Below are 13151 nucleotides of genomic sequence, written 5' to 3'. Positions count from 1 at the left end.
ATATAGTCAGTAGGCATGAAATAATAAATATTAACTACCTCTGAGTTTCTGTTTTTCTCTGGGAGCAACAAGGCCGTGACCCCAAGCACAGCTTGTTGCACTGCAGGGCTGCCAGTATGTGCTAGTAACTTCTGCAGTTAATTAATTTCATGTAGCAGCAAGTACATAAATAAAAAATTAAGACTTTAAACCAGGGAATTACCTCAGCACAAATACGGTTTGTAATGTAAAAGTTTATTTTAAGTGAAGACTTGCTTGCAAGCTCATGCCACTGCAGATCCCAAAAACCTAGGACTAGGGAGAAAAGGCAGTTCACAAAGTTGAAGTGAGGGAAAAAATAAACACAAACTTTGGTCTGTTGAAGGAAGGTTTATTGAAGTTATTAAAGGAAGCTACGGATCGTCCTTCGAGGACTTGTTTTGTCAGCAGAAATGGCATTTTTGCTCCCAGTTCTAACTGACTTTTAAGGCACCTAACGGCCTGTGGGGAGATGGAAGCCTCCCGGTTTATTCCCCCCGGTAACACCGCCTCTCCCTCTGCCACGCTTAACGGCCCTCCGAGCGCACGGCTCGGGGCCGGGGCGGCAGCACGCTGCGCTGCTGACCCCTGGCGCTCCGGGCGGGCACTGCGCCGCCCCCCGCAGCCGGCCCCGGCTCCCCCGGCCCGTGAGGGACCCCACGGCAGGGCGCTGCGCCCAGGGGTGCCCGAGATTGGTGGCGGCCGCAGCCCACCGGGCGGGAGGGAGGCAGAGAAAGGCGGCGGGCTCTGAGGGGACAACGTGGCGGCGGCCGCCCTGAGGAGAGCCCCGCCGCCACCGCCCCGGCCGGCCCCAAGCAATCTGATCGACGTGCCGGCGGAGCAACTCGCCGGGCCTGGCGGCGGGCGGGGAGGCTGCTGAGGGGGAGCTCCGCGGGGCGGCGGCGGCCGCCATTTTGTAGGAAGAGCGGAGCGGAGCTGGGCGGTTCCTGGCCCCTCTCGGTCTCCGGTCCCCCTCGGTCCCCCTCGGTCCCCGCCGCCGTGTGCCTGGGACGAGCGGGCGTCGCCGCGGGAGGCCGCTGTCAGGGCAGCGGGGGGCGGCCCCGAGGGGGGAGCGGGGCCGGGCCGGGCGCCTCAGGGCCGCTGCGTTCGCTTCTCTTGCAGGGGGAGCCGGGCCGGGGGTCGGGGCAGCCGGGCGGCGGCGATGGCCAAGGTGAGCAACCCCCCTCGGCGGCTGAGGGCGGAACGGGGGCGCCCCCGTCTTCCTCCCCCCCTTTAAAGCAGCCTTTAAAAAAAAAAAAAAAGAAAAATTCTCTGGAAGAGGTCGTCGGGAGTGTCATCCTTCTCCTCTGTAAGCGCCCGAAGCGTGTCATGTGTTAAGGTGAAGCCTTTAAGTTCACTGGGGTGCTTTCAGACTGAAACATAAAACATACTTTACTGATCTAGTTTGTTTTGTCACCGAGACGGGAATGTTCTTTGGTCTCAGCGGGATTTTTTACTGGGGTGACGCCAGGTATGTAAATATTTGCAGTAGTGAGCTAAATCAACGTATCGATAAATAATGGTAACTTCTCCACTTTAAATGAACCTGCTGATAAGGAAAAAGTGTATCTCTTGTGATTATGTGTCATCGATAATTATTCCTGTATACTTTAATATGTGTATACTTTAATATATGCGATTGTTTCACAATAACTTATTTCAGTAGTGCTTTTACATGGTAGGGAAAAGGTTCAAGTGGAATCAGCAGGGTTTGTTTTTGTTACACGAATCTTTTAAACCTGCTGTTTTAGACCTAGACAGCTTAAGACCTTAACTGTAAAAACCTGATAATGTTAGTAAATTAATTGTGTGTTAACGTGTTTGAGTTATCGTGATGTTAGTAAGATGTATCAAACACTGTACGTTTGTGTAGAGGTAGTATGGAGGAAGCAGGTATTTATTGGCTTAGATCCTGATAGTTTGAATAGAGTCTTTATCTAAATGTGTGAGTAGTACAGTTTTCTTACTTTTTTGGAAATATAAGGTTTTTGGTTACATACTTAGTGGTAAACACATGGATAAACTCCTATATGATCAAGAATACAGTATTTAAGGAAGAACCCATTGTTTCAGTTTCTCAAAATAATTTCTTTCTCTCGTTGGGAAATGAAGTTTTATGAAAACACATTGACTATAGCGGGGAGGGGTTATGTTTTCCAGAAATGTATGTTTTGTAGATTTAAGATCTCTTAAATTATGCTTTACCTTTTGGGTGTATGATGGGTTACTTTTGTTACGTGTGTGGAACTGTGTCATGAAAGTAATCCGTCTGTTTTTAAAGCATAAAAAATAGATTATACCATTCTGTTTAATTGGGTGACCTGGATGTTTTCTTTTTTTTGGGGGGGGGGAAAAAAAAAAAGATCAGTGACAGTTGCTCGTGCTGCTGTTCGAGATGCACGCCATCATCAGGCTTCAGAGTTAATCCTTGTGGTGAGGAGCCAGTAGCTCTTTGGAGCCCTTTGCTGAGACCATTTGCATGCTCAGGGAGATAGCATTGCATCGTTTGCTGCGTGGCTGAATCAGCTTCTGATGGAGTCATCTTCAGCAATTGAAAGTTATGTTGACAGTAGAGTTCTGTGGCGTGAAGCAGATTTTCTGGTGTATTCCGAGACCGTAGTGTTCATAAAGGTTTTGTGGCTTATTGGCAGCTTGCCCAGGGTACTGATCTGATCTGTTTGCAGTACTTGTTTATAAATATGTGAATGTGCTGAGTTTGCAAATCTAAATAACGTTGGTTGTACTAGCTGAAGTTTTGCACATGTTAAATATTTATGGATTTCAAGAGCAAAATACAGAAGCAGAAATTACCATACCCACCTGTTTTGGTATGCATGTCCCCCTGTATGGCTCAGAGCTGTTGGTATGCATACTCTGCTGGTGAAGAAAAGTGTATATGCACATATGTATGTGTGCTTCTAGATGAAAGCTGCAAGATGTATCTGTAGGGGTGCTCTCCTGTGTCTCCCTAAAGTCTTCCAGGAAGTGGGACTACAGGTTAACTAGTGTTCGGGCTAGTTTTAGGGCAGAGGTTTTGGATATCAGCACTTAACAGTATTTCTGATAATGAATGACATGATTGAATTGTGGTAATCATGGAAACAATGCATAATTTTTTCACATGTATAACGTAATTTAGGTTACGGGGTCTCAGTGGTACTATTTAAACTTTTAAGTTTTATTTTCCTAAAGTGAGGAGGCCTATCACTAAGTGCTTTTAAGGCTTTTCCTTTACTTAGAATACTATTACTAATGTAAAAATGATAATAATGTGTTCTTAAATACTGATTTTACAAAAATAAGTGATGATAAATTACAGTTTTAATTGTGGAGTGAGGTTTTCTCTTGTGATCTACAAAACTGTACTTAAACTAGTAATTTTGCTAGCAGTATATAATACTTGCTTTTGTTTTTGTCTTCTCAGGTGCTCTGTAACAGAGCAAGATTGGTCACCTACCTACCAGGGTTTTATTCCTTAGTCAAAAGAGTTGTAAATCCCAAGGCTTTTTCTACAGCAGGTTCCTCTGGCTCAGATGAGCCTCATGTTGCTGCTACACCTCCTGATTTATGTAAGAAAAAGCAAATTCATTTTCTTTGAATTCATGTACTGTCAGAACTGTCCACCCCATATAAAACTGGGAATTCTGAAGTGTGTTTTTTTGCAGGACACTTCTGTGTTGTGGTTGCCTTGGTTATATATGATTGTGATGAAATACAGATATTTGAATGGGAGAGGTTTTTTGTCTTTTTTTTTTCTAGTTAAATAATGTGATGACTAAAGCAAGGCCTTGACTTTTACAGGTCCAAGAACTGTATGGCCAGATGAAGTAATGGGTCCATTTGGTCCTCAAGACCAGAGATTCCAGTTGCCTGGTAATATTGGGTTTGACTGTCACCTAAATGGGACTGCTTCTCAGAAGAAAAGCCAAGTTTCAAAACCTCTGCCTGATATATTAGCAGAGCCTTCACCAAGTGAAAGGCATGAATTTGTAATGGCACAATACATAAATGAATTTCAGGTAAGAACAGGCTTCCTCTGTGAGGCTGATACTTCTTGCCCGGAAGAAATGTAATTATTCTCTCTTCCGCCTGAAAAAAAGATAATGATGATGATCTAGATGGTGTTTAAAGATGAGTGTCAGGTAGGGTGAGGGGGAGATTGCATAGAACCTGGCTGATTTTTTTTTCTTTTAGGAAAAACAAACCCTGAAATACTTCTTTTTTTCTTTTTAACTGTATGTCTAAGTAGTGCTTAGTGAAATAGTATTTTAGTAATGACTTATATAGATGTGTGAAAAGAAAACTTCAGGTTCAAAATGTACTGTTTAACAAGTCCCAACACCTCTTATCAAATAGGACTGGTAGTTTCTTAACTTCAACATTTCATTTAATGGATCTGGGCTTGCATAGTTTGGGCAGTGTCCTTAGACCTGCCTGTTTAGTTCTGACTACCACTGAATTCAGATGTGAGAAGCAGACCAGCACAGCTCAACCTCACGTCTCAAAATGAGAATGCATTTTGGCAATTACAGAACTTGCAGGGAGTCAGATGCTTTATTAACAACAGGCAGCTTGCTAATTGCTAGCTTGACTTGCATGATCAGAGTGTTTCAACAAATGTTTATTGCTACTAGCTGCTGATTCAACTTTCCTGTCTCTGAGTTTGTGACATGCTCAGACATCAGAAGTCAGCTAATAAATCTCTGCTGTAAAAATCCTGTGTAGTGTTTTTCGTAAATGTAATATTGTATTCCAAAGTGTTTAGAAAACAAGTTTCTGGTGAGCTCACAGAATTGTTTTCAGCTTTTGTGGATCATAACTTTGGTCAAAAGACGAAAAAAAGTACTAGTCTTGTCTTTAATGCAAACCAGGTGTGCTGAATGCACATCTGCTTTCTAGAAAGATTGCTTGTATAATAAAGCTCTCAGTGCAGCTGCTGCTGCTCCAAATTGAATGGAGAAACTGGAAAGAGCAGAGGGGGGGGTTGCGACTGGTACTCAGAGGGCAGTTAACGAGAATCAGCTCTGTTTAATACTAGTGCTGTTCAGGAATCCATGGACAGCATTTAGCTAGTGAAAACTCTAAACTGGTCACTTCTGGAGAAGACCCAGATTTGGGCGATGGCAGGAGGCCCTCGTATTAGCTGATGCCACATGTTCCTGCAGCAAGTAGGAGAATAGCTCAGTGCCGCTGAAGCTCAGGCACCTCTTCTTGAAGCAGGCAGAGGAATGGCAAACCCCTCTGGCCTCTCTGCACCTCAGAGTGATAAATTAGCTGATGCGAGCAGAATAAATGAACCTACCAGGTCATTAGTATGAGACGTGGTGTTCATCTTAGGAAGATGGCCATCGTCACTTGCTGATGGCATGCGTGGTAAGTGGATGTACTGTGTAGGTGGATATTAGCTGGATGGAATGGGAACGGCAGACAAATCAGAGTCAACCATCGCCGTACCTTTCTTAGTAAGAGAAGCATCCTGTGATTAGGAAGAACAGGAAGGGTGCACCAGCATCGCTGCATGATTTGGGAGGCTTAAAGTACCAGCTGAGCTGACTTCTGCAGGTATAATGCAAGGTACATGTGGAAACATGTACTGAAAGTGCAGTTAATGTCTGTTGTTTGTCTACATGATTTTTGTGTTTGTTTTTTTTTTTTTTTGCTACTACTCTTGATTTTAAATTCTAGAACAGAAATGCAAACTTTGCTTTGCGTTCAGTGTAATAGTTTTCTCTAGGGAGAACTTGGAGATACAAATGTGTGTTAGATAGGACACAATGTACTCTACATTGTAATTTCAGTCTTAAGAGAAACTCCTTGTAAATTATGGCAAAGTTAAAGTTAGAAAAGCTGTATTTAGGCATTCTGTGCCAATGTTACCTAGCAGTTGATATGCCAAAGGAGGCAGCTGTTTTAACTTCCCTGTTAAGGACACTGTAACATTGTAAGCTTAGATGTTATACATCTGACTTAACAGTGCTGGATTTGTAACATACATGCAAGAATCTCTGTGGTTTTTTTTTGTTTGTTTGTTTTTTAAGAAACTGTAGAACTAAACTGTAGAGAATAAAAATAGTTTTATTGGAAAATGCTGCTGATTTTTAGGCTGCTAAAGCTGAAATTACTGGCAGTTCAGAGCTATAGAGCTGTTTTATTCCAGTTTAGGGAACGTGTGTATGTCTGTAATCTATCAGTTGTCGTTGGATTGAATACTGTCAGGCCATTATTTCAAAGGGGTGTTTTTCAAAAATTCTCTATTGGTTAAGCCTTTGGATAACACAGTTAAAGTTTAAATTTCTGTTTAAGTAATAGGTTATATGTATCTGTTCTAATTTCAGTATTTGAAAAACAAGCTTTAAGTCACAGCAAACCAACTTTCTGCGAAACTACTTGGGTGTATCAGTGGACATAGCGTTGCAAAATTACACTCTGGTGTGCATTGTTATTCCTGTTGTGTATTAATAGGAAAGTTAAAATTTTCATTTTTCTCAGGGTGCTGATGTTCCACAGAAACAGCAAATAAATAACGCTGAAACATACTTTGAAAATGCAAAGGTAGAATGTGCAGTACAAGCTTGTCCTGAACTGTTACAAAAAGGTATGTATTTTTTTGACAGGTAAAAAGGTGTTTTTTAAAAAAGCAAAATATGTAAATAAAGGCTCTGGTAAAATTGGCAGAATGTATAATGGAATAAGGTAATCTAAGGTCAGTATTTTACAAAAGAAAAACATTATAAAACGAAGACTGAAATTTTGCTGTTGACAATACTTTGCATTTCATATAAAATTCAGTGCCAGTAAATTTAAGATCAGCTGGGTTGGGGAGTGACTTCTGCCTGCTTCTACAGGGCCAAGAAACTTTGGAAATGATTCATTACCTAAAAACCAAGTTGTGACAAAATCAAGTGTTTTGGCACTACTTCTTAGTAAAAGAGTGAATTGAAATCATATTACTCCTGAAGGCACTGGTTTTGTATTTTTCTTTCTGTTCTAAAAGATAATGAGTGAAATTAAATTCAAGTGAAAACTTTAATAAGTGACCTTTAACAGGGCCTTACCAATGTGCATGACCGCAAAAACAATGTCAGCATCAAAACAGCGTGCTGTTTGCACATCTGAGGTGAAAAACACACATCTCCTATTTAAATGAAACGAAAGCTTAAAAGTAGGGTTGATAATTTGTCTAAAACTGAAAAGTCCTAAATAAAGTAAGAGAGATCATAAACTGCTGGTTTCCTTTTCTTTAGACTTCGAGTTAATGTTTCCAGAAGTGAATGCCAGCCGTTTAACGGTGTTAACAGTTACCCAGAAGACTAAAAATGATATGACTGCATGGAGTCAAGAAGTAGAAGATGAGAGAGAAATGCTCTTAGAAAACGTAAGTAGCTGACGTGAGCATCAGCTTATCTTTGGTGATCAATCTGATTTGTATATTCAGACCATTTCTAGTTCTGGCAGTAATATTCTGTATTGCATGTTTGAGCTAGTGCTGTGTTCTCTTTCTGACGAAATGGAGACAACTTTTTCCAGCTTTGTCATTTTTATTAAAGGCTGTTCTCCTGTTGCATCTAAAGGGCAGCAAGTATTTTCTTGCCTTATCTCACCTTCAGTACAATTTGTTTTGTAGGATTTTGTTGCTCTGTGTTTTTCTGTGATGTAATTGAAATTCCAGCATGTGCTCTGTCAGTGAGTGCATCCTCACCCTCTGATAACAGATATGATCTGGGTATCAGTGATAACTGCATGCTAACCAGCCTTGTGCGCTCTGTCCTCTCTTGCCACTAGAGGTCTCTCCGAAAATAGCTTTTTCTCATTCTTCATAGTTTTGACTGCTCCAGCAGGTGTCGATGTTCACCACTGCTGGTGGGTTTTTCTTCATACCTTAAAATACAACGGCTTTATGTATAGTAGTTTTTCTAAAATCAGTAAAAATTATCCTATGGGATTATCATCTGTGCAGTGAGGGTCAGATTTATGTTTGAAAATAAGTCTGCTACTGTCCTTTTCAACCTTGGAAAGTGCAGACGTGGTCTGTATAAAGCAGTGTAAGGGTCACCACAAAAAAGGAAGAAGCAGTCTAAAGGATCAACATGAAAATTACACATAAATTAAAATTCCCTTCGTTTTAGTGTGTTCTTCTCTTTGAATTATTTATGGTCTGTTGGTCTTTGGCATTGTAATCTGGTCTAATTATATGTTAATTGGCATCTTTCTTCCTTGTGCACCTCCCTGTCAAGTCTAATATAGTCATTGTAGGGGTGTTAGGATGTTAGCTGTAACCTCCCAGCCTAAAGGTTACTAACAGCAAACTCACCAGAAAATGGTCCGTTTGTTTGCTTCATAAATGGTTAGAAGTAACATTAAAAATACTAATTTAATGTGAGAGGCTTGTGCTGAAGTAGTGAGGGTTATTTACAGTCAATCTAAGTGTTTACAGTGGTTAATCTAAAGCATTTATTAATATCACTCTAAGAGGTTGCTGTGGAGCTGTTACACTGCATCTTTTGATTCAGTGTTGTACCAGAAATGTAATGCCTTAAATGATGCCTTCAGATGGCTTGCTTACATTTGTGGCTCAGAGTTGGAAGATAGTTGATCTTCAGAGCCAGCAAACTTCAAAATACAGAACTGACTGCTGTAAAGGATAAAATTCCCTTATTTGGGACCATTCAGCCTTACCGTCGTAATAAACATAATAATCTTTGTACCTCGAACTGCTCAGGACGCTAATTCCTGAAAACAGTCCAATTTTATCTAATTGAAAGTAAATAGAGTGTAAACTTAATGTGAAGTTAGTTTTCTTTTTCATGAGAGTAGGGCAATTCCTTCATGTTTCAAGGGAGCTACATCAATTCAGTGCATAGATGGTTTTAGAATCAATGCCTATCTCAAGCTTTTTGGGGGGGAAGGTTCTCATTCACATTTGCAGACTTCTTCAGGAGTTTTCTGTGAATTCCTGTTACCTTCCTAATGTAGGCTGAAAACTGCCGATCTACACGATTAAAAACACATAACTGAGATCTCCTGTTCTCACTTATTTATCTGTGCAGAAATGTGCTATGTCATCTGTAGGTCATGTAATTTTCTTGTGCCATGTTGGGACGTCGGCTTTAAATCTGATTTTGTTGTTGTTGTTGTCTGGAAAACAGATAAGTCTTAGATTTACGGAAAGGTACTTTTGGAAAATTTTATATGCATTCCGATCTATTTATATTTTCCAAAAAGAAGTTTTAATATCTTTTTTTTCTTCCCTTTAAGTTCATTAATGGTGCCAAGGAAATTTGCTATGCAATCTGTTCTGAAGGCTATTGGGCGGACTTCATTGATCCATCCTCAGGACTGGCTGTAAGTTACGTGCTGTGCGGAACCCTGTTGTCCTAACAAGCAGTGGTATTTGTATTCTTCTATATGGGTTAAATCCAACTTTTTCTTACTGATCCAAAGCTGTTACCACAGGATAATCCCTTTCCTAAATTTAGAAGGTAGGGTAGTGGCCCCCAGCCACTTCGTACGCTGTGTCAGCTGTTGTTGCAGTTGGCACTTCTGAGAACATCGTTCAGCAATGAAGTTGAATTTTAGGTAACTAGAAATTTGATGCCTAAAAATTCTTCATCATAACATGGTTGATGCCTTGTGCCCTCCAAAGGTCTTTTGGTAGTCTATACACCTATCTGTCTAGATGGGTGCTTTTTAAAAAACCTCTTTGCGCTAGTTAATTATTTGTTAAGCAGAAAAAATGAATGGCTTGTACTGTTTAAACAGCATTGGCATTCACTGCCAGATTACTCCAGTTCTCTGGAGAGTTGACAGTTTCTTACCAAGACATCTGTAAAATGCAACAGTGGCTTAAAATTTACAAGACAGCACTGAGGATTTCTATTAAAACATGTGTTCACATGCATTTTTGTCTGAGAACGAATCGTTAAAACCATATCATAGTTAAACGTAATCATGGCAAAGCTCATTTTAGTGGGGTTTTTACTTAAAAATACCATGAAAGGCCGTGATTTATTGTGTCATCAGAGGCAAATAGGTTTAACAGGGATTGTTTATAAGCTAAACAAGCCGTTGAAGGTGTTTATAGTACTTAAAAGCTTCCCTGGGAATTCCATGCATTTAAAGAATAGTGACAGGTTAATAAAAGTAAGATAATGTCTTTGGGCTCCAGTTCAGTAGCAACATCCTTACCCATAACCTGCTCAGCAGCAGTAGGCTTTTGTCAGAAGCTTCCTCTTCTGAGGTAAAGCAACTGAAATAAGTTTTCTGTTATTGTTATATAACATTTTACTATTGAAAGCATTTTCTTTTTAGGGGGCTCATTGAAAAGATACATCTTAATTTTGCTATTTTACAGGAGGTTTCTGTCCTAAATGTTTTTTTAAAAATTCTTCTACTTTTTCAAGGCATTTAATTTATTTTTTTATGCGTGATTGATTGGACATTCAGACATGCCGATACACCCTCAGACCTCTGTCAGCAGTAAGGGGAAACCTCTAAATATGGGCTACCAGTACAGTCAGAGGTGCTCTGCATGTAGATCACACAAACAAATCTTCATAAAATTTCTGCCAACAAATGTAGCTGGTACTGTTGGGCTTAGGCTTTGTTTTGAAAAGGGGTAATAGTGACATTTTTAAAGCTTGAATGTGTTGTTACTGGGCTGTTAACCCTTATAGTCTGGAATGTTCTTGGAAATACTATGTGAAATTCTCTCTTTCCACCTAGTTTTTTGGACCTTACACAAACAACACACTGTTTGAAACAGATGAACGCTACCGCCACTTTGGATTCTCCGTTGATGATCTCGGCTGCTGCAAAGTTATTCGTCATAACATCTGGGGTACTCACGTCGTCGTAGGAAGTATCTTCACCAACGCTGAACCTGACAGCCCTATCATGAGAAAACTGAGTGGAAACTAGGAACTGTCAGGGTTTCACTCGTCTTCTGACTTGATGATTCTGTACAAGCATTGTCAGGAATACCACAATCTGAAGTATTCCTAGATAATAAAGTATCTGTTATTTATTTTAGTCATGAATATTTGCTCATCACATGTGACTTAGAATATTATTTGACAACATTTTATCAGATACCTATATGTGACACATGAATTTTAAGCTGTGAGTTTCCTTCATCCTGAATGAATTTAAACTAACTTGAATGCATATATAGCTATCCGCATAGCCTCTCTTAGTATTATCAACTGTTCTGACTTTTGATATCTGACAAATCTGTGTTCTTTGCATTAAAAAACCCTGATACCGCTCAATTTCCTGGGAATTTCACCACTTACTGCAATAAGTGGCAAAAATTGTACAAGTTATACTTTAGGAGGGAAGTGTTGACATGGTTGCTACATCCTGAGACTGTAAAAAGTCATAAGTTACTCTAGAATCAGTCATCTCTTAAAGTTTTTTGTCTTCATGTTGCTTGGGATTTTATTTTATCAGTGTTATATATGTAAATGTAATTTAGAGTTACTTTTGTAACTTTTATAGGTCATTAAATACATAGATATGGAAAAAAGGTAATAGGGCAATGCTTGGATATCATCATTGTTTTTTCTTGGATGCAATTGAGATTTGTCTCTGTGGAATTTTGAAATGCCTGAGTAAAGGGCAATTATGATGAGTTACTTTAATTTTCATCAATTGTAAAGATATTTCAAGGGGAAGATTAAAATATCTTTAGGTGGCATAGAAACAATCAAGTCAATTGAAGTTACACCAGAAAGAGTAGTGAGGAAAATTAAGGGTATCTAAAATTCCAAAAATTCAGCTGCTTCTCTACAGAGACTAGCTAACTAGATTTTAATGTCACTGCAGTCACTTCTTAGGGCCGTTTGGTAATATACCACAGCTGTAGCTGTGCCAGTTTATGCAACAATGGGAATCCTTCAGTCTTGACTCAGACAAAACTTAATGCAACTTTTGTCTGGATAACGACTGCCAAGAAGCTGCTTTGAGAGGTTTAGCATCCTTTCAAGTAGCTAGGGATTTTCACTTCTTTTTCCAATATTAACAATTACAGATTTAAAATTTGTTCTAGGTTTGTATGCTATTTCTATTCCCTACTCAGCACCTAAGCCAGTTACCACCAAGGTTTTTTTTGTTGGCTCTAATGGGTTTGGAACCAGACCCTTTTACAAGTGCCTGTATATTTCCTTGTTAATGATCGCCAGGTCACAGAGGTGCAGTTGAGGAAGACGCTGCTGGAGAAGTGAGTGCTGCCTTCTCTAATTCACTATAGCTAGGCTAGCCGTTCAGGGCTTGTCTTGCCATCTTGTCATCACTTTTGGCTCTGGCCTGCACACATTCCAAGTGTATGGTTGTTGAGGCAAGATTGTTTATTGCTTTTTGTGGCATCTGCCGCATTTCCAGAGCACAAGTTTCTTTGTTCTTTGATCTCATTCTTGTCAAAAGGACGAAAAAATACTCAAGAAGCTACAGAGTGTCTTCTGCGTACAAAACCAATTGGAACACAATTGTTTTGCAGAATGCCAATTACCTCATTTGATAAAAAGAGGGTTAGTGTCTAGGTGTACACAACTGTAGAGAAATAAATATTAGAAAAATAAATTCTGTGAACTGGTTTACATATATTTTAGCTATCTCAAAGGCTTTCGATACTGTCTCTTTTTTTTTCCTAAAGCAGCTTTGCTGTACTTGCCTTTCCTATGTTTTATAAAGCGGGGTGGACTTTCAGGCAGCTATCCAAATTAAACTTGGGACAGTAGTTTTCCAGCATGATACTTCACGGGGTATGAACTAAAAAAAAAAAATAATTTTTTAACAGTGTCTTTTCAAATTGTTCTAACCCAAGGCAAAAATCTCGCTGAAGACATTGGGAGTTTTTGCCTTGACATCGCTGTTACTAGTGCTTCATGCCAGAATTCGAGGGGAAGTAGCATCTTGGGGTATTTTTCTAAGAAGCATTTTGGGGTATTTTTCTAAATAACATTTTCTTGTACTTACAAGTTTGTTGAAACTCTCAAAAGAGGCTAGAACTGTTCCCGTTCTACTTCCTTCACAGCAGAAGAGCTATAATGTATATTAACTTGCTGTTATGAAATAAAAGTTCTTGAATGCAGTGTGATTAAATGTATTTCTGATAATTAAAAAAAAAAATCAGTGTT

At 39.7% G+C, this 13151-nt stretch overlaps 1 protein-coding gene across 1 annotated transcript; it reads left to right on the top strand.

The window, feature by feature from the left end:
• The first annotated feature begins 900 nt into the window (after nt 1-900).
• On the top strand, nt 901-13116 carry MMADHC (metabolism of cobalamin associated D). Its single transcript, XM_035566101.2, has 7 exons — nt 901-1189; nt 3443-3587; nt 3820-4037; nt 6508-6613; nt 7263-7393; nt 9274-9360; nt 10741-13116. Exons 1-7 carry the CDS (start codon nt 1181-1183, stop codon nt 10933-10935), a joined length of 891 nt encoding a protein of 296 aa, XP_035421994.1. The 5' UTR covers nt 901-1180; the 3' UTR covers nt 10936-13116.
• Nucleotides 13117-13151: the final 35 nt, after the last annotated feature.

The sequence above is a fragment of the Cygnus atratus genome, chromosome 6, assembly GCF_013377495.2.
Source record: "Cygnus atratus isolate AKBS03 ecotype Queensland, Australia chromosome 6, CAtr_DNAZoo_HiC_assembly, whole genome shotgun sequence".
NCBI classification, from domain to species: domain Eukaryota; kingdom Metazoa; phylum Chordata; class Aves; order Anseriformes; family Anatidae; genus Cygnus; species Cygnus atratus.
Note: the sequence above shows the minus strand (reverse complement) of the source record. Positions and strands in the feature narration are given on the sequence as shown.

Bases quoted from the DNA above. Each gene is read 5' to 3' on its own strand.
- MMADHC (XM_035566101.2), top strand. The intron at 4,038-6,507 runs GTAAGAACAGGC...CATTTTTCTCAG, and splicing joins AATACATAAATGAATTTCAG to GGTGCTGATGTTCCACAGAA. The intron at 7,394-9,273 runs GTAAGTAGCTGA...CTTCCCTTTAAG, and splicing joins GAGAAATGCTCTTAGAAAAC to TTCATTAATGGTGCCAAGGA.